Source organism: Mercenaria mercenaria, chromosome 12 (assembly GCF_021730395.1).
Source record: "Mercenaria mercenaria strain notata chromosome 12, MADL_Memer_1, whole genome shotgun sequence".
NCBI classification, from domain to species: domain Eukaryota; kingdom Metazoa; phylum Mollusca; class Bivalvia; order Venerida; family Veneridae; genus Mercenaria; species Mercenaria mercenaria.
Genome location: NC_069372.1, coordinates 47521073 through 47543267, shown reverse-complemented (window position 1 = coordinate 47543267; position 22195 = coordinate 47521073). Strand labels below are relative to the sequence as shown.

The following is a 22195-nucleotide window of genomic DNA, read 5'->3' as shown; positions in this document are numbered from 1 at the left end:
AATAGTCATAAAGGGAGATAACCAGAATCAGTATAATCAGCGATCCTGTCCATTTTTTTTATCAAATATTCAGCAATCCTTGAATGTGTAGGCTGTTTGAATATTTCAATGCTTGAATTCAATTCTAAAACATAAAATCTTGTGCATACCTAAAGCTCAAAACATTTTATATCATGAAAAAATAGAACAAGAAAGATATATACTTGTATGTATCACACAGACTTAACATAAAATAAACGCTGAACATGCGAAAACATTAAAACAGATTATAAAAGAAAAAAATGTTATTTCACAAAAATAATATTATATAGAGGATTTTTTTGTTTGTTTATTTTTAAAAAATAAAAAAGTAACCGTTTCCCCCAGATTACGCCTTTAGACTGTTGTTGTGCTATAATATAATAAAACTAGCGGGTGGGCGCACAAATTTTCTCGCAATGCAGATCTCTTCCGCTCACGTTTTGAGATGGTATAAAAGAAATCATGTCAACTAAAAGAGCTAACGTGCATATAAATGAGCACACTGGTACGGTCGAAATCCCCGTATGAAAAGAGAATTATTATTTCGGTATGTACGCGATTCTTTTTATTGTTCGACCACTTGGACGAAAAAATTTCTATTCAGAACGGGGCAGAGTCTGCTTAAATTATTAACTGTCGAAGTCATTGAAACGAAGTCTGAATAGTTTATGAACTGCCATTCAAGCGGAGTTGTTTTTGTGTTAAGGTCACGAGGGTGAAATGGCGAAATCTTGAAGGTGGACCTCGGACATATTGACCGTGAAAATAAACAAGGTATTCCGAGTGCCGGATGTCGCCGTGTCGTCTGCTTCATGTGGCCGGTTTTTGCCAGGAGATTATGTTTCATTGGTATTTTTACATTTTATTTTTTGTTTAGATAACTGGAAAAATATACTGTACATAATATATAACTGAAAACATTTTTTTTTAATTAAGCTATTTTCAAATCTGCATATTTTACACACCAAAACACATTTAAGTTTGAACAGATATTTACTCAAATTATATCATATCAAGCGAAACGTTTTTATCCTCGAAAATCCCTCTGGAATCGTAGACGCATTCATTTCATTTCATTTTTTCATTTATTTATTTATTTAGTCAGCAAGCTGAATGTACTTTCTACCTTCAAAGCCCTGGCCTTTTCAACATACTAAGTGCTACAACATAATCCTTTCTGCATGGTCTACCCTCGAAAGCATAAAACTCAAACCAAAGGTATTAGATGTGAACTTTATAGCAAGAAAGATTAATAATTAAAACAAAGTTCAATAAAATACTGGAAGGGAATGTCACATACACAAGATGTTCCCAGGGAATATGTCCAACTTGCGATCTTTAAATGTTATTGTTAATCAATATTGTCATTATTTCTTGTTGACATGCTTTCCTATATTTTGCTCTATATTATTAAGGTGGATGAAAATTTTAATCTGAATCTTAACCCTTACCCCGCTAAATTTCTATAATGAACTTGACCATCTTTCAATTTGGGCAGTACCATTAACTGTGTCAAAAGGTGTGCTTACCAAAACTACTGACTGCATGGATGGCGAACAGTGAACATCTTGATCAGACTGCATGGATGTACAGGCTGGTCATGATCTACATTGGTCGCAAAGGCAGAATCAATAGTGTCCGGCATGATAAGGGTTAAATTCGTAAAGAAATTATCTTCATTTGAATTGCCAAAGGTTGACCAAGTTTGGCTGCAATACAACTTGCTCGAATGATTTGATTTGAAAGCCATAAACAAATTTTGATATTAAGATTTTTATGTATTCCTTCTTACCCACGTTGCTTTTATTTCTCTTGTACCATTATCCGTACTATCAGAGAGCCCGGTGAATATAAAAGTAAAACAAGACCTCCTGTATTTCACTTGTGATGAGAATATATGTGAAGCAGTATGTGCATTCGTTAATAAATTAAAAGTCTGAATTCTTACCTGAATCACGCGCATGTTCAGTCCCGTTTCCGCTGCAAGTTGCTCCCGGATATGACGTGTTGGTTTTGGCGTCGCGTTGAATGACGCTTTCAAAACCTCTAACTGTTTGGCTTTGATAGTTGTTCTAGGGCCTCTCCGTTTATTCCCAGACTTGGTTTTGTCGTCGCCATCTTTATTGTTATTAGTGTCATTATTTTCTTGACTAGAACAGTTGCTTCCCGGATTCTGGTCTGGTATTTGAGAGTCCTGTCCAGCGGGACTCAAACACGAATCAGATAACTGGTCTCTGTGGTCATCTCTGAGTCCCATATTATCCGAAATGAGGTGACAATCCGATAAGCTGTTAGTATCTGACTTAGAATCTGTAGACATTTTTGAAATTGAAAGATTTAATCCTATATTAGAACCTACAAAATGACTCGATTGTTCTGAGGTTTGTATATTAAGAGATTGACTAATATCATTAATTTGTCCATTCAAAGTACCACGCTCGGAATTTGGGAGGTATAGGTCTTGTTCATTCGATTGTTGTTCGTCTTGTGTTCCATACTCACTATCATGAACGGACTGGTCTAAAACATTTTCAAAATCGCCATCATCTTCTACATCTGAACCTTTGAAAATAAGAAAACGAGATTTTAGGCAGTTTGAATGTTGTTTTTCTTTTACTTCTGCTGTAAGAAGAATAAAAACAGATACGATCGTAAAACAAAGAAAAAAGGCATAAAACTATTACAGGTTGAGGTGCAAGAAATCTATCTTAGGATATCTGATTTATACTCTTAATTGATGTCCAATTTCTCTTAACGAAAAGCTCTGGAATCAAGAAAGGAAAAATAAAAAAGATGCAGTGATTTAGACTAGTTGACCACATTAACAGGATTTTATTTCCATTTTAAAATAAAGCAGCTGTCCAAATAGAAAATATGCATAATGGCATGATTAGAAAATCACTACTTGTAATATTGCACATGACCTTGTACTATGCAGTGCCATAAAGGGAGGTAATCAAAAACAAAGGGATATCAATAGCGCTTCCGTCTCACGGAACGAAATATTCAAACCTTTGACAAATATATAGAAAACAACTATTGGAAGTAATTTCTAACAAAATACAATGCAATATTTTTTCGCACCACAAGGATGTGGCAGCCACATAATATAAACAAAGTCATTATGGGCCTTTAAGACATTACAGTAGGTACCGAGGACCTCATGTATCGTATGGCGTAATATTTTTGCCATTTGGACTCCTAGCACTTTCTATATATTTGATATGGACTGAACCCATTAAGATACGATTTATCAATATTTGGTCTTAATTAAAGAAACAGGGGCTAAAGAGGTCACTGTGTTATTTATATTTGTCTTGCATGTTTACGTCAGATCCTATGCAACTAACTGATAGACAATCTTGTTTACTCTCTAATGCAATTGTTGTTTATTGAATATCCGTGTTCAAATATTTACTCAAAATCAACTATAAGTGTTTGCTCGTTATTGACGATAAAGTGTTGAAACATTGAAACAAACAATTAACAGCCTCAACAGTTGAATTTCGATCCACCTTTGTTCTCATCGTTTAATCACTTCAACGCAGCGATCAATTGCTATTAACCAAGAATTTCTATTGTCCACGAGGGGTATTTAAACAATTAATGACATTGCTGCAGTGTTTTGCACAACATGTACGTCTATCAATGATATACTTTTTCAATCAATGAGTCTGGCGTACGTTTTGTGGAAGCGTACTATGAATCAGATACGTTGTCTACTATACGAGCGACACATTATATTTTATTAGGTATTGGCCGCGACATGATTTATTATAACATTTAGAATCCGTCCTCTCTTTAGATGTACAAAATACAATTAAAATGAAGGTAGCTGCATGTTGCTATGGTTGATCCATGGAGAAAAATAAAACGATATAGCTCTACCATCATCTGTAGATTGTGTTCAACCTGAATATAGTTGTACTAAAATTTTATAATGATGACGGTGATGATGATGATGACGATGACGACGACGCTGATGATGATGATAATAATAACGATAACGATAACGATAACGATAACGATAATGATAATGATAATGATAATGATAATGATAATGATAATGATGGTGGTGGTGGTGGTGGTGGTGATTATGAAGAAGAAGAAGAAGAAGAAGAAGAAGATGTTGATGATGATGATGATTATGATGATAATAATTATGATAATAATAATAAGAAGAAGAAGAATGATAATAGTTATAACAAAACTGATAATGAAGATAATAACAACAACTTGATAAAACATTAACCTGTCTGCTAAGTACAGTAGCCATTTCTGGAATACTGTGACGTCATTATTTTGTCCTGATTCGGTCATTATCGTTATGGCAGTTTCTTTTATTTCACTGTAAGTTTTCAGTCGACGATAAAATGTGTGTAATTAACATTGAATTAGGTTTTAACATACATTTATACAAACTAAGTATGATTATTCTTGTTCGGAAATATAACTTTAAATGGCAAAAGTACCAAAATTGACGCTATTTCTAAAGAAATAAGGGTTAAAATACACCTGAATTGTCAACACCTATTGTCTAATTATCATAGTGTTCATGTAAACGAAAGTTTTCTTTGACGACATATGTTATGAGTTTGGGAAACTGGTATTCAAACTCCATTTATTATAACTTACGGTATCAGAAGTTTTTTTAGTATGTATGTATTTTAGCAAAGAAAGCAGTTCAAACGAATTTCAATCTTCAAACCTACTGGTATTTTCCAATCGAAACACTATTACTGTAGTCTGTAGGTGGGTATAATTGCAATACTATGGTGTATTTTTATATAACAGATATAAAAAAACCCGAGCCCTGACTCAGTGGTGACTGAAACTATATTGAATTACGTAACATTCCTGCTGTACTGCTGAGAAATATTGACACATTGCCTTTGTCAACAATCTTCCTTCCTTACTTATGTTTTTCGAGTAAAACAATGCATTCCTCCATTCATTCCTCCATTCATACCGATAGCAATCCAAACAAAACCACATTCTTAGTATGTCGTCTTAAAGCGACTCTCTCGCATAAAGCTTGCATTTTTGGTTCACATTGTTGAAGTATCATATAAGCTATAAAAACGAAATGTTAAATAGGAAGTTGTTTTAAATTCAAAAGAAATAAACAGAAAATATTGTAACAAATCATGAAACGTTATATTCTGATAGCTATTGGCTTTTTGTAATGAGCCGTTTTGTTCATTAAATATAAATACCTAAATATTACAGTATACGAACAGGGAAAAATATCATAAAATGTTGCTTAAATATGATTGCCATCTTATAGATATTTTATGTCTGCTGCCAAGTTATACGAATACTATATACTATATATAAAAAGAATACGTACACTTGTCTGAAAATTGATAAAACAGCAAAGATAGCTGTCGGCATCTCTAATTTAGTGAAATCACGAAATCCAACAGGGCAGATGATTACGTCATTCAACCTGTTAATAGTGGCGGAAGTCATTGACCTCGATACGAAAATTTTCATGATTTTGTTATGAAACTACGTTTGTTATGCTAAAGTTTGGAAATATCGCTGTGGCTCGAAGCTCCAAATATAAATCAATTAACATGACTTTATCTAACAAATTCTTCCATCTGTGATCTAGACGCTTTAAAGCAACAGTAACAAATCGTGTCTAGCGTTCCAAAACAAACAAAACTGCCTCTTCATACATCAACACTAAATTCGCCGAAGATTAATTTGTTTCGTATTCAATGGCGGATCTCGGAGTAAATCACACAGATAAAGTGTTTCCTGATCGTTCCCTAAACGTTTCGATCGCCAGTGGTATGAAAATTATGATTAATGACCCTCTAAGAACAATTAATTGGCGTTTTTGCACATTCTCCTAATACTTAAAGTGTGCGCAATTTATCATGAATGTAAATAGCGCTGACATTCCGAGAGCTACTGGATTGTCGTCTGCTTACAAATAAAAAAGGCAAACGGTGACAGTAACAAGATGACACTGTCAAATCCGGTTCATTTATTCATTTGTATGTTTTATTGAGTGGATAGAATGTACATGCAGCGTTGCTCATAATTTGATGACGTCACACTCACCTTTTCCGGATTTTATATGTATCTAAATAGAATTTAACGCATTGATGGAACAGCAAGGAAGTTAGAAAGAAAACAATGCAATAGCTTCTTGACATTTTTGGCAGGGACGTCATTAGCAATTGCTCTGTATTGTATAAAACTGCAATGGGTCGTGCTCATTGTTCTGTTATGTGTACATTGCAAAGACTTGTGTTGGAACATTGTTCTGTGTTGAATAAACTAGAGAGAGCAATAAACTGTCTCTTTCCTCCGGAAATATTGTTCTACATACAGTATAAGAAGGAATATAAAAGAACGGTGTAAAGGTTTAGAGTTCTGAACCCATCTTCCTGCCAAAATCATAGACCTTAAAGGTTTCCACAGATTGTTTGCACTGACAGTAACTGTATAAATAAAGGAAGAACAATTGAATGGCAATGTTGCCTTGACATTATACGTACTTTTATTAAGCAAGAACACTACAACTGCATCTGGACAGTGTTCTTTACTTTATGGCTTTTCGATATTGTTTTTATTCTTATTTTTAAAGTGTGAGTAAGAAAGAACTATGCAATGGCATCTGGGTATGTAATGACTTCTGGAAGTTGTTCCTTACAACACGAACAAATTTTGCAATTTTTAATAGCTTCTGGTCAATGCGATGGACTGCATCAGTAAGAAAGTAAGGAAGAAAAAAATATGCATCTGCTCCTGGACATTGACGTACGTAAGATAAGCAAGAAAGAACAAGTAAAAAGCTCCTGTCTTCTTTACTGTAAGAGAAATAGAGAATAACACAACAACCTCTAGACATTGTCTTGTATTGTATAAGTCAACTTGAACATTGTAAACGCTGCTGGACATTGCTCTGTATTGTAACAATCAAATGGAACATTGTTAATGCTGCTGGACGTTGCTCTGTATTGTAACAATCAAATGGAACATTGTTAATGCTGCTGGACGTTGCTCTGTATTGTAACAATCAAATGGAATATTGTAAATGCTGCTGGAAGTTTCTCTAGGTTGCTCTGTATTGTAACAATCAAATGGAACATTGTAAATGCTGCTGGACATTGCTATCAAATGGAACATTGTAAATGCTGCTGGACATTGCTCTGTATTGTAACAATCAAATGGAACATTATAAATGCTGCTGGACATTGCTCTGTATTGTAACAATCAAATGGAATATTATAAATGCTGCTGGACATTGCTCTGTATTGTAACAATCAAATGGAACATTGTAAGTGCTGCTGGACATTGCTCTGTATTGTAACAATCAAATAGAACATTGTAAATGCTGCTGGACATTGCTCTAGGTTGCTCTGTATTGTAACAATCAAATGGAACATTGTAAATGCTGCTGGAAGTTGCTCTAGGTTGCTCTGTATTGTAACAATCAAATGGAACATTGTAAACTCTGCTGGACATTGCTATCAAATGGAACATTGTAAATGCTGCTGGACATTGCTCTGTATTGTAACAATCAAATGGAACATTGTAAATGCTGCTGGACATTGCTCTGTATTGTAACAGTCAAATGGAACATTGTAAATGATGCTGGACGTTGCTCTAGGTTGCTCTGTATCGTAACAATCAAATGGAACATTGTAAATGCTTCTAGCCGTTGTTCTGTATTGTATAAGTCAGTTAGAACACTGTAAATGCCTTTGGGTATTGTTCTGTACTATAACATCGTAAATGCCTTTGTACATTGTTCTGTATTAGTATTCTGGATATTGTTCTGTATTGTATAAATCATTTAGAACACTGTAAATGCCTCTGGATATTGTTCTGTATTGTATTAGTCAATTAGAATTCTATAATTGTTTCTGGACATTGTTCTGTATTGTATAAGTCAATAAGAACAATGTAAATGCCTTTGTACCTTGTTCTGTATTGTATAAGTCAATTATAACATCGTAAATGCATGCCTCTGGACATTGATCTGTATTGTATATCGTAAATGCTTTTGTACATTGTTCTGTCTTGTATAAGTCAATTAGAACATCGTAAATGCCTTTATACATTGTTCTGTATTGTATAAGTCAATTAGAACATCGTTAGTGCCTCTGGATATTGCTCTGTAATGAATAAATCAACTGTCTGGATATTGTATTGTATAAGTCAATTAGAACATCGTAAATGTTTCTTGACATTTTTCTGTATTGTCAACAATTTATCAGATTTTGAATTAATAGAAGTAAAACAGAATGACGCAATGGCGCCTGAATATGAACTGTTCTGTATAGTGTAAGTGTAAAGGAGTATTGAAACAATGTGAAAGATTCTTGACATTGTTCTGTACTGTATAAGAAGTACAACGTGAAAGATTCTAGACATTGCCCAAAAGATTCTAGACAATAAGTAAGCAACATAAAATGTGAAAGATTCTGGACATTGCTCTGTGCTGTACAAGTATTGAAAACAGTTCAAATCAAAGTCCTGTGGACTTTGGTCTGTTTAACATAAGTAAGTAAACAGTGTAAGGCTTTTGGACTGTGTTCTTTTACATGTATAACAAAGTTAATATTCTATGTAAGTAAGGAAAACGGTGCACATAATTTTTGGACTTTGTTCTGTTTTATACAAGTAAGTAAAAACAAAGTAAAGGCTTTTGGACTTTGTTGTCAATTAAGTAAGGGAGGATGAACAATGGAAAGGCTTCTGGACTTTTTTCTGTTTTATATAAGTAAGGAAAAAGAATCGAAAGGTTCTTGGACTTTGTTCTACATTTAGCAAGTGAGAATGAACAATGGAAAGACGGTTGAACTACATATAATACAAAGGTTTTTACATTGTGTAAGTATAGAAAAAACAAACAATGGTTCATTGTCACTGTTTTACATTGCTTCTGTAAGCTATAAATAAAAAGAATTAAGCAGTTATCATAGACCATCCAAAACTTTGGTATACCTTAAGAACATAAAGATGCAAGATAGCTTTATACAAGACAAAACAGAGACGCTTAAATTGATCGACAGACGAAATAACGGCGCCATTGCAGGTCAAGCGTTTAGTGAAACGGAACATATACAAGAAAAACTTGGTTGCTAAAACGCTCATAAAAAGCTTAGAAGATGTTCATAAATTTGCAGAATTCTTGTTAGTGACAGGAACTATTTTTTCGCGGCAAAAAGTGATGTATTATGACATACGGTAGTGAACAAACAGTTGCTCGCTCGTTAGCAAAAGTTACAGCAAGTTGTGATGAAATATAACTAGGGCGGCATGAAAAATTCTTACAACTCAATTCTTGGTGCCAGTAGGGTCTTGGGTGTCAGTAATAGTCATTTCACAAGTCAAGAACTATTTAATCATTTGAACGAGAATTCTTTCGAGATCAGACTTGGCTAATGTATTGACTTAAGAATAATATGAATTATGTCTGTCCCTCGGAAGCACCAAGAACCAGTCTGAAATCTGTGGATAAGCCAGTATGGCGTCCATTAGCGATGATTTATGTTATTTTTCTGGAATGTTGTAGTAACTATGAATAACATAAAGGTGATATCTAGTCCAGTTCTTCGTTTTGCTTACAGCAAAGTGTTTAGATAGGAAACATTGGTTGTTGTTGTTTTTATGCAATTGCTGGAAGCTGGTCATGATTCTAGTTTGTTTTTTGTACGAAATGCACTATAGGCTTACATATTTGCATTGTTTGTGACATACCATTTTTACACAATGGTATTTATCTGCCATTTCGAGTGTACATATTACATAGTATACAGATTCAGAAGAATATCACTAACACTTTATGTTTTTAACAAGCTTACTTCAAGTAGAAAGAATTTGACACGAGTTGCCTTCACGGATGCGTTTGTTTTTCAGCGTTTTACAATATTTTTATCAAATTTTCCTCCACTTTGATCGCATGATTTCACACTGTTTCGGACAAATTCCTGTTTTCCCCATTCTTGTTGTGGAAATTACTTTATTGTTCGTTATTGGATTACATTCCCACGACCATGGAACAATCGGAGACGACTATTCCGCGAAAGCGCTCGGATCTATTGCAATATTCGCCCCCAAATCACATTAGCCCGCCGCAAATCGTATCATGACGTAGATAATCGTGTTATCCCTATTTGAAACAGCGTTAATATGTTTAGGGGCTCAGCCTGGTGCATAAAACGTTATATTTGTTGGTAGAGTAATCAGATAAGTGCCGAAACAAACGCATTTATGTGAGAAACGTTTAAACTTCATAAAACTGACGATTTTAGATGAATCGGATGCAGTGCTTGAACCAAAGGAATAATATATTAAATATTATTCATCACAACATGTTGTAGTTATACATATATGAAGAATATGGCAACTAAGACATGACCCGAAGATTTCTCTGCAGAAGAACATTCAACTGCAACAGACGTTAATTAGCAGTATGACTTATATTTTATCTTTCATAAAAAAGCTTTTCTTGACTTCCATTAATTCGCAGTATGCCATTTTGTATCCTTAAAATAACACACTTTTCCTGACTGTCGTTAATCCGCTGTATGTTATCTATTTTATTCTTAATAAATACACTTCTTTTCTTACTGTCGTTTATTTATAGAATACCATATATTTTTACATACACTACATCCTTAATACATTATCATTGACTGTCGTTATTTCGCAGTATACCCAAAGTTTTAACCATTCGCTACATCGTACGTTTTCCCTGACTGTCGTTATTTCGCAAAGTTTACCAACATGTATTAACCGTTCGCTACGTCCTACGTTTCCCTTGACTGTCGTTATTTCGCAGTATACCAAAATGTTTTAACCATTCGCTACGTCATACTTTTCCCTTGACTGTCGTTATTTCGCAGTATACCAAAATGTTTTAACCATTCGCTACATCCTACGTTTCCCTTGACTGTCGTTACTTCGCAGTATACCAAAATGTTTTAACCATTCGCTACATCCTACGTTTCCCTTGACTGTCGTTATTTCGCAGTATACCAAATGTTTTTACCATTTGCTACCTCCTACGTTTTTCTTGACTGTCGTTACTTCGCAGTATACCAAATGTTTTAACCATTCACTACGTCCTACGTTTCCCTTGACTGTCGTTATTTCGCAGTATACCAAAATGTTTTAACCGTTCGCTACGTCCTACGTTTCCCTTGACTCGTTACTTCGCAGTATACCAAAATGTTTTAACCATTCGCTATGTCATACGTTTCCCTTGACTGTCGTTACTTCGCAGTATACCAAAATTTTTTAACCATTCGCTACATCCTACGTTTCCCTTGACTGTCGTTACTTCGCAGTATACCAAAATGTTTTAACCATTCTCTACATCCTACGTTTCTCTTGACTGTCGTTATTTCACAGTATACCAAATGTTTTAACCATTTGCTACGTCCCTACTATCTTTTCCTTGATTCTTCATGCTTAATACGTTGTTTTTGATTGACGCTAATTTGTAGAATGCCGTATATTTTAACCATATATTTCTTCAGTGCTTTATACGCTTTTCTTGACTGTCGTTGTTTCGCAGTATACATTTTAACAATAAACACTTTTCTTGACTGTCTTTGATTTGCAATACGCCATTCATTTTACACTGATAGCTAAATACGCTTTTCTGTACAGTATGCCATATGTTTTAACCATATTTGATTTTTTTCTTGACTGTCGTTTCGCTTTTTCGAAATGTGCCATCTATTTTTACCATATTTAACTTGGTTCATAATAAAAAAATGCCCTTAAAAACGAAAATATTCATAAAATGGCACATATTTGCATTTAGTTAGACAGCATGAAATTATTACGTCGCTTTGTATTCAAAACTTTTGACATGTTTCTTTATTTTGTGTATCTATTCGATCTATTTTTCCGCGGATGAATATTTTAGCATGATTATGAGCTTTTTCAGAACACGTTGGATTTTACCTTCTTTAGAACAGATTTTCCTGGCTCGTCTTTAATCCTCATGAATAGGAAATGCTTGGTTCTGGGGCATTTTGTAGGACATTTCTGCAAATTTCTAATGCCGCGAGATTATCCGAGATTTAGCGGAATTCATCCCCATTTGCATATAATCGAAGTCCTCTGACAAAAATGGTGAAGTTACAAGGTCAGTATACTGTTGAGACGTCTTAAAGCAGTTGTGTAATTGTTTGTGTTTCTTCTTTTAAAAACTTAAATATTCTTTCAAACAAATGAATGACAAGATTTTACATTTGTAGAATCAGCATAATTCCTTAGGACGCAAGATGAATCCTTAAACTGAAAATGAATACTTGGTCTTTAATGTAATGTTCCATAAGCGTGTGGCAGTAGTTCGCTGGATATACCTCCGCTGTCCGCACGAAATATCTGATAAATATAAATTTACTTCAGTGATGACTGTAAAGAGGAACTTGGAAACAAAAGTGAAAGTAGTTCCGCTTGTTTTCTTAAAGTTACAATGATGCTCTCGTATACTATCCATCCCTTTTTGATAACATATAGATTGTTATTCAGATTAAAGATAGAAAAACGTATGAAAATTATGAAAGGGACTACTTTTTTGCAGTCCAGCATAGATGTACTTCATCTGACAAAAAAAGAGAGTATAGAAACATAACAGTTACAATGGTTTACTCTTGATATTTTATAAATACTCAGGGGATCCTTGATAGATATACCAGCATGCATTTCCCTAGGCAGACGGAGACTGATACCCAATAAATCAATTTATTTTTATCTTGATATTCATTCGGCATATCTCCGATTTCTCCGCTCATTTAATTTTCAAAATGGCGTGGCCAGATTTCTATGTTGTTCTACGCGATAACTGGGTGTTAAACTACGTGTCGACACATATTCAATTAAGCACGCATTATGATAGTTATCATGATATGTTGAGCTACGAGTCTTGGAATTTGATGAAGGGAGGCGTCATCGGGTGCCTCTACTGATGTTCATAACGCACCTTAATTTTATATACAAGATGCCTATGGTAATGCGCTTTTGCCATTCTTGTGCGAAACGATAATAAAACAGTACATCATACGTTCAACAATTTGTTTATTTCTTGCCATTTTTGTGTAATTTGACAGTAGGTCACTTTTTATTTACTTTATTAAGCGGAAACTGTTTGAACCGGTAATCCTGAACATCGAAAATGTTCACAGTTTCAGGAATTTCCTCCTTTTTCCATTACAAAAATATCCTTGTTAACAGGAACCTCCTCTCCCTGGTAACAAGCATGGTTTCCATATGTACTTGTTCAATATTTCAGTACGAAGTTATCCAAAATAAGTAGACAACTATCCTTCAGCTTGGCACGTACCATTTAGCTTTGCCATTGTCATATAATTTCATGTTTAAACATATACTTTTTTATTCATTTATTTGATAACATCTACCCACACTGAGGCTCTCTTTTTTTGAGAACATTTTTATTATATCAATCATCGGGGAGCAGTCATTAATTTTACCTGACAATATTTCAAGAAATATTCTAAGATCGCGCTGATAAAAATGACTGAAAATTAAGTTGTTTTTTTTAAATGAATCTAAATTATTTTCTCTGTCCTAGATGTATTCAGAATTTAAAATAATAAAAGTTTATCTGTTTGACATAAATTAATTGTCGTTTCGTCTCATGCGGATCTTTTCTTGCCTTTAATCTATTCGAAGGAGAGTCATGTTTCCATTGATCCAGCCGTTAGTTTAGCAACACCGCATTATCTAACGGTTATCAACAAAATTAGCATATGCTCATTCATCAAACGTAATACGGTAATCTATATTTTGCAATACTCGTTGAATGTAATAATGCTTTTTTCTTGTGTGAATGTCTTATCTCAGCTCAATGGTGGGTCCCCCTTGCGATGCAAGCCGGTGCGCTGTGAGAAATAAGATGCCGTGAAGATAACAAAATGGTATATGTATCAAAAGCAAAGATAGTGTTACATAATAGTGTATCATGATACGTATGATTAATTGCACTTGCACATTTTCCCTGCATGTTGAACAGGTCGCATAAAAGACAAGTAATATAAATCTTTTTTATCAGCATCTGATTTCACATCAGCTATGCTCACTCTTCAACTCCTGCCCATTTGTTACAAGCTTTAACTAATTATGCCATTGTCATTAGTATCACTTTATGTTGTCATCAAGTCCAATCGCTTGTTTTCAGCTATTATATCATATTTATATTTCATTTTTTTTAGAATTTGATTGATAACTAGTGGCATTTAGTTACTTCCTTTTTTACATAAGTACACTGATAAATCCACCAAGCTTGAGAACTTGGGTTGATGGGTGTGGGGATGACCGAGGATATGGGAGGGAAGAGGGAGGCAGAAAAAAAGATATATGAGGGACAGTGCATTACATTGTTTTATGCATCTGTGATATATTTCTACCATTAGATAAAATAAAATTCTACATATATCCACATTTTTCCAATATACCCTGTCACGTAATTACACTGAGATCTATTGTAAAGGTTTTATATGGTGTCACATCATGTTATGACGTAACGTCATTTTTCCCAAGGTATGTTTTCATATGACAAAGTTTATGATTGTACTTACCAGAGAGCTTGCTCGCCAAATAATCCTCTTTACAGATGAATTTATTTTCGTCAAGAATATATAACTCCTCCCCGGTTGAAAGTTCTTTGCGACACATCATGCACGTAAAACATTTAAGATGGAACACTTTGTTTCGCGCCCGACGCACGAGATCGCTAGGTGATATACCTTGAAGACAGCCGGCACATTTGGTCCCAAATCTCCTGGAAAGAAAACAAGAAAATTTAAATGTTTATACTAGTATATATATTTTTTCTCATTCATTTTTTTTGGCTAAATCGGACTGGTATCACAACATTAGAATTACCTTATTGTTAAAGAATACATTGTTTTGTATTTTCTGGGCCTCCAAATATGGAATTGATGTATTTAAAAGGGTTGTCACATAACAAAGACAAAGACAAAGCCTATAAATCATTGTTGTAAAACAGAATAAACAATTACATGGCATATATACATGTATATGATGCTGCAATTAATTTTGACCAGTAATCTGGGAATGCAACAGAAGTACGCTGAAATGGCTGCCAAAGAGTTGTCATAAGCGTGATTCTGTTATGATTTACATTTTTACTAAATAAGATTTTAGACATTGCTAACTACTATTTATTTCAGTGCAACACCACGTTTTTCGATGAAGAAAGACATGCACTTAAAAGTCTTAAAAGACATGGCGCTTTCTTCCAGCTGAATTTATAGTACAATATATTCCAATGAAATGTAATGAGTTAATCAAGTCGAAAAAAAATGTGATAAAAAATTCAAGAATTTAGTCGCACCTCTACAATTCAATCCAAAAAAAAAATGACTTAAATTCTACTGATTCATGATCATTTATGTATTCATTATTTACACATGCTGTTGACTATCTTAAAACTCAGACATTAAATATATATATATGGAGAAAACGTCACAAATTAAAAGTATAAACTTGCCGATCGTCAAGAAATCGATACCCATATCGATTGACCTTATCGGTAAATCATACTATATAGTATTGTTTCTTGGAGCGATATATGTGAAAAGACAACTTTAGAACACTAAAGTCTTGTATATAAGACCTCAGATCATTTTTACATATGTCTTTAATTTGAAATGAGGAAGATGTCGTTATCTTCATCAGAAACCTTTCTTACTCTTATGATAATTACATTATTTTCGATCTACATTTTTGCTTTAAAATTAGAAAAAAGTGAACACACATCAACGCAAAAAATGTATTATAAGCATTTTGAGGCAGAACTATTACATTGTCAACAGTTTAATATGAAGTTGACTGCACTAATATTTATTTCTTTCCTTATCATTTTTTTTCTTTAAAAAAGTGAAGTACATTTTTAACAAGTTTGTTCCATTTTTATTCACCATGAAGTTTAATATTTAATAAGACTTCTTTTTCTTCTCATTCAAACTAGCATAGTAAATTAGGCGTGAAGAGATAATTGGAGGAAAATATATTAAAGTTATACCCTAGTGGCGCCGCGAGGCCCAGGTGAGAGCATTGGAACCGCCGACGGATGACAACCTCCAAGAAATATGCATAAAAGTAAACTTTGTCTTATTTTTTTTCAAGGTTAATTGTGTCTTTGATCGGGTAACGCGACAATAGAAGTTAGTTGTTTTGTATACAACATTAACAAGAAGGAAATACATAATGTAAGTTTTATGGACTTGGATGACCTAACAGAAAGAATTCTTAAAGAGTCATTGACACAATATCATTAAAATTTCTGTTAAAGGAAGTAGAAATCATAAATCAGCTTCTGTTAGAGTCAGATCCTCCTTATATTTATTCATCATTTTTTTAGGTCATTAACAGTAAATCGCTTTTAAACATACTTAACAGTCTATACTTGTCAAGACCTCAGACAGTCTATACTTGCCAAGACCTCAGACAGTCTATACTTGTCCAGACCTCACTGAGTCGTGCTTAGTTCTACATTCAAGGTAGTGGACCAGAAAAGACAATCGGCAAATTCCGTGCAATTTACGTATTCTAGTATATGCCATATACTTTGGACCTACCAGAAAGTTGCTTTTCCGTAACAACCGGAGAATGCCGAAATCGAACGGAAGTTGCCGATTGTCGATACAGGTCACTGTCATTATCCTAATTTCAGGGGAAATGACGTCATTATGGTAGGTGCTCGTTTTAGGTTTTAATTAATTTTAAATCTCACCTTAAAATATTTAAAAAAAACATCCACTTTAAGTTTTACAGTATTATTATACAGCAGTTGTTACCATATAAGAATGGTTTAGATAATTGTATTTACATAATAAAATATAGAATTTTACTTGGAAATCTCAATTCAAATTCTTTTTACTGTCATTTTGCATAATACATAACGCCATAACGCGAGAAAAATGCTAAAGATTGTTTTAAATGTCCTACCGAAAACCTGGGGAAAAATAAATGAAACATTTCTAACGAATTTTCACTTTAAATGAAATAAAATCCTTTTCTAAAGAAGGATGAAGCAAAGGGATATAGTATCATGAACACAAAAAAGCAACATCAACAACAACAACAACCGGTCATTATATATTATTGTATCACTATGTTAGTATACTATGTTTTTATTTGGTAATTAATGACAGACAAAGATTTTGTAAGTAGTCCTTTTATTTCGAGGATAAAACGTTTGCTTATAAATATAACACCAATTCAATAAATGCCATTTTAACAGCTGAATATTTGATGTATAATATTTGAATTAAGGTAGTAAAAGAGCTACTTTACCCATTTCTCAACACACCCCTTCTGAGATATAAAATGAGTACAAAAGAAAAAAAAGAAAAACAAAATAATAACTTAGTAAAAATTTAAAAAATTGTTATGTGCAACAAAAATATATTGCACTGAAAATTCTGATCAACAAAAAATCAAATATATGAATTTGATTTATTTCAATGTCTTTACCAAACCGGTGTTTAAATTAACTAGCCTTATCAACGATACATATCAAATAAAATATTCATGTGGTTCAGACGCAAGATATGTTCTGAACTAGCGATAAAAGATAAAATTTTCTAGCAACTGTACATATATGAAATGCGTGCTTCCCATGAAAGCCACTATCGTCCCTGTAATCTTTAACGATACTTTGTTTAAGAAATGCATTAATTATTTAAAATTAACGAAGGCCCAACGTTAAGACTTGTCGCTGACTAGAGAGAAAAAATCGATTCACACCACGGACCTTTTGATAAATGTTTTATCAATTAAGTGAGTTGTGCGGGCTTTTAATGAGTCCTTTCGTGTTATTTAGTTTCATTTGGGTCCATTCGAGATCATTGAGAAGCTCGGTGACAAATTTGTACACTTGATAATGAAGAGAAAACAAACGTTTTAAGGACCCCATGATTTATCTAATTTGTTTGGGAAAAAATGACAATGTCTCGTATTGTGACAGTTTATGGCAGAAAAAATGTCCCCAAAGAAAGTAGCGAATAAAGTTAACAAAGAGTTTTTTTTAACTTCCCTATTTTAACCTTAAAACAGAGACTGTGTTAAACTTACCATTACTCGGTGAGAGCTCTAATGTATGTTAAATGTTTCTTAGAACCCAAAAGAATTAATTATTCTACTTGCAAATGTTTACTCGTGTGCATATGTTTATTTATTGATATTAAATTTTGTTTGTTGATTTTCTGCAAAACGCACTTTATAATGAATGTTTCATTAGCTCCCAAGAAATACATACTTCTAATTGCAAACCGGACAAAAAACCAAATGGAGTGGGTGTTAAATGTGGCTAAATTAAAATCAATAAATCAATTTCATTTGTTGATTCTTTGCAATACAAATTTCATACATAGCAAGATATTAATTGATCATACATTGTTTAGTATAATAAGCAGATAATGTTCTGTAATTATTTGCTGTTAACCTCTAATATTTATATGACATGTGTCACTGCTGAATATGTGTTGACATGTAGGTTTACGTTTGTAAAACAAAAGTAATACAAAAAATAAAGTTTAAAGAAACATTGAAATCTGGTTATATACATGAAGATTTAGAAATCTATGTTAAAACAGGTAAAATATATGTAACCAAAAATATATTTTAAGAGCCATGTTTCAAAACAGCAAAAATATGTATATTTCTTACACTGTTTTAATTATACTGTACAGAACTGCTATGAGTATGTGAGTAATAATAATAATAATAATAATAATAATAATAATAATAATAATAATAATAGCAGTAGTTAGTAGTAGTAATCATATTTCTGCTGCTAATGTCAGATGATTGAAATGACGAAATGACGATATGAAACAACAACATCAGTAATAATAATGACGAGGATTATGATGACGATGGTGATGATGATGTTTTTAAAAAACAAGTTATAAATAACGATTTCTCTTACTTACATGAAAAAGTCATTTCTACAATACAGTTTTCCATCTCTTGAAAAACATTTATCCGTCAGCGTTAGGTTGCAATCTGAACACTGCACGCAGCGCACGTGCCAAGCTCGGTCCAGCACGTTAAGGAGGAACCGGTCCAATATTGGCCTGTCGCAGCCCGCACAGGTCTGCATTTCCGACTTTTCGTCCCCGACCGCCAGTTTGACGATTTTTATTGTTAAAAATCCTTTCACAATTGGGCAAACTTGTGAATACGTTTTATTTATCTATAATGCCGAAACGAACTTATTTCTATTTCAACATTATTTTTGTCCAACATCTATTCTCACATGTTGGTCTTCGATCGACATATCATACAGAAAATCTCACAGCACAGGAGGTTATCTGTTTCCAGTATTTTTCTATATCTTTTTCATCTTTTTGCTTCTTTTAACGTGTATATTTTAAAAGTAATTAACTCGCATTGTAGTTTCACTGCACCCTCGATGATCTTCGTGTACTTTCTATTTCCTTTGATCAGCGGACCAAAGCACTCTGTCTGATGTCCAAAGTATACGTAAAATACTGGTCACTATTTCCTCCTCTTTAGAATAAACACACAAACGAAAACAGCAATTTTCCTATCTGCATACATTTTATTGAGAATATGCATCTCTCGCACAAGAATTTTCCTAGCTGGCCTTGATCATGAAATGATTTTTTCCTTGTGGGCGGCCGTAGGCAAATTAGTAGGCGGAGCAAAATTGGGAGGAATGGCCAATAATGTTATAGGCAGCGATCCTCTAAGTTATTCGAATTTTCAATACATTGCCTTGCATGTTTGAAAAAATAACAACACTGATATGTTTCAAGTTTTTCTTAAGAATACGATATTTAATTCAGTTTATACGTTCAAATGTTGTACAATATTTTACTGGCTTTAAATAAAAACTAAAAAAGTATTGTATTGTGTGAATTTGGACAGTGCTATTCATTTTCCGCCATTGTTTTAGAATGAATTATCGAAAAGCCACTATTTAATATATGATAGATATATAGTATAGGTTTCAGTAAAATACTTTCAGTGATCGTTGATGCAATTTTTTGTTCTCTTTTACTAAAGTGTGTATTATTTACTCCATATTTTCACATTTTCATTGAAAAGAAAACATATTTTATCTTAATAAAAGCGTTTTATTTTCAATCTGCCTTTTTGCAAGAATAAAACAGTTCATGTATATCTTGTGAATCAATGATAATACAAACAATACTCGAAAGAGACGAAGAATACAAACAAATATGATTAACAATGATATTGTAAATACATTATTAATAATAAATAATTATAAATGATATTTAGATCTATGTCTTTGGCAATATTTTAAAGATTGTTGTTTTTTTTAAATAACAACATCCCACCATCACAATGGTAAACAATGAGCTTTTGGTTTGTAGCTTAAAATCATTTTGCAGTCAGATTTGATCTTATTAATGTAACGTTAGCATTAGAAGAAAATACATGTTCCAGTCTGTCCATTCTTATTTCAAATTTCACATTCGCAAATAATTACGACACCGTGCATTTATCGTAAATCAGCCATTAAAATAACACCCTATGGACATCGGCACACCGTTATTATAACAATAAAATAATTTTGACAAAAGGGTCAAAGCACTCGGCTATTTTCTTGAGGCTATAAAATAATTTTAATTTTATAACTGTTTATTTATTTATACATTATGGAAACATTAGGAAAAATAAACAATTTTGATTCACCTTTTAAAGTGTACGAAGCAACAGAACTTCGTTAATCTTTTAAATATCGAACGTTTATCTAATAGAATCAGCAAGACAATGTTGTAGAGTACTAGAAGGAGTTTAAAAAGATTGGAACAATTTTCAAAAGTTACTTTATAGATCTAAACCTAAATATCAACTAATTAACCTAAACCATAACTAATTAAGCCGAAGGATGTTCAAACACAGACCTTTAAAAACAACAACAACAACAACAAAATATTCTCTGAATGTCTTGTCGACGGAATCGGAGAGGATGGGGGAAAGCATGTACATGTAGTTGTCTGATTTTGTCCTTCATTTCAAAAGTATTTCATGCATTTTAATTTTTTTATTCTTTTATTTTCCAAATTACTGTTTCTGTACTTTACAGGTTTATTTTGCAAAAATGTTCATAATCCTAATAAGTTGATATCAAATTATGTTGTTACAAAACACAAGTTTACTTATTTCACTTCTATGAACAAGGGATCTCAATGATTCTGGACCAGCGAAAATGATTTTCGTTTTTACCACTCATCCTATACCATCAGACTTCTCATCACGGATTTGTTAGGCTAAAGTCAAATCTTGAAAAAAAAATTGAATTAACTGATGATGTCAGTATCATAAAAACATTAATATAGGGAGTTTTTTTTTTAAACGATTCCTTATACAAAAATTAGTTTAAACATATCTATTTCGACAATTACATTACAATTACATTTTACAAGTAGGAACATATATAACAAGTACGAAAGGGATTAGAACGAAAGAGAACTCGTCGGTTTATATCCAGGTTACCGGTTAATAGTCAATGAAACAAAACTACAATATGGGAGGAAATGAGAGACTCATATTTGGAAAATAGACACATAAATTGAAGGATAAGAAAATGATATGTTGGCATGGGGATTTATTTTTGGTTATATCATTTTCCACCATTTAAATGAGATATGAAGTAGAATTCAAGTTAAGTAAATTCCCGGTCAGTAATTTATGCTATTAACCGTTCTAAAGTTGAACATAGATTTGTCTGCTGTGCTAAAGTTAAAAAAGAAACGAGAATTGTTTTTTTTTAAATTCATTTCTGAGGTCATGTAATAAAACAATTGGCTTTCTGTTCAAAAATATACACTCATTGAAATGCTTGCCGTTTTATAGTCAAAACTATTGCCCGAAGTCAGAATGACCGATGGTAAATAGTTTTGACTTTTGACCAGTCATACAGCACAAACTATCTACCTATCATTTTATTTTATGAATCATGTAATAACGCTATTATCTCTCGCTCCTTTGGATCTCGGGCAAATAGTTTTGACTATTACCCGGCAAACCATTCAATAAGTGTGTATGTTGTAATCAAAATGCTCACCTAAAATGGATAGTTTTATGGAAAGTTCCTTGTTTAACCGCATACATGAATTGATGCACATGCAAAATCAACGTAGCAACA

At 33.1% G+C, this 22195-nt stretch overlaps 1 protein-coding gene across 1 annotated transcript in view; it reads right to left on the bottom strand.

Moving 5' to 3' along the window:
* The window catches only part of LOC123534021 (LIM/homeobox protein Lhx1-like), a 49442-nt gene extending 29794 nt beyond the window's left edge, over nt 1-19648 (bottom strand). The window contains exons 1-3 of the mRNA XM_045316053.2: nt 18987-19648; nt 14604-14806; nt 1970-2583 (exon numbers count right to left, since the gene is read on the bottom strand). Coding sequence (XP_045171988.1) covers nt 1970-2583; nt 14604-14806; nt 18987-19156 — 987 coding nt within the window. The 5' untranslated portion in view covers nt 19157-19648. The remainder of the gene's footprint in view (nt 1-1969; nt 2584-14603; nt 14807-18986) is intronic.
* Between the last annotated feature and the right edge of the window lie 2547 nt (nt 19649-22195).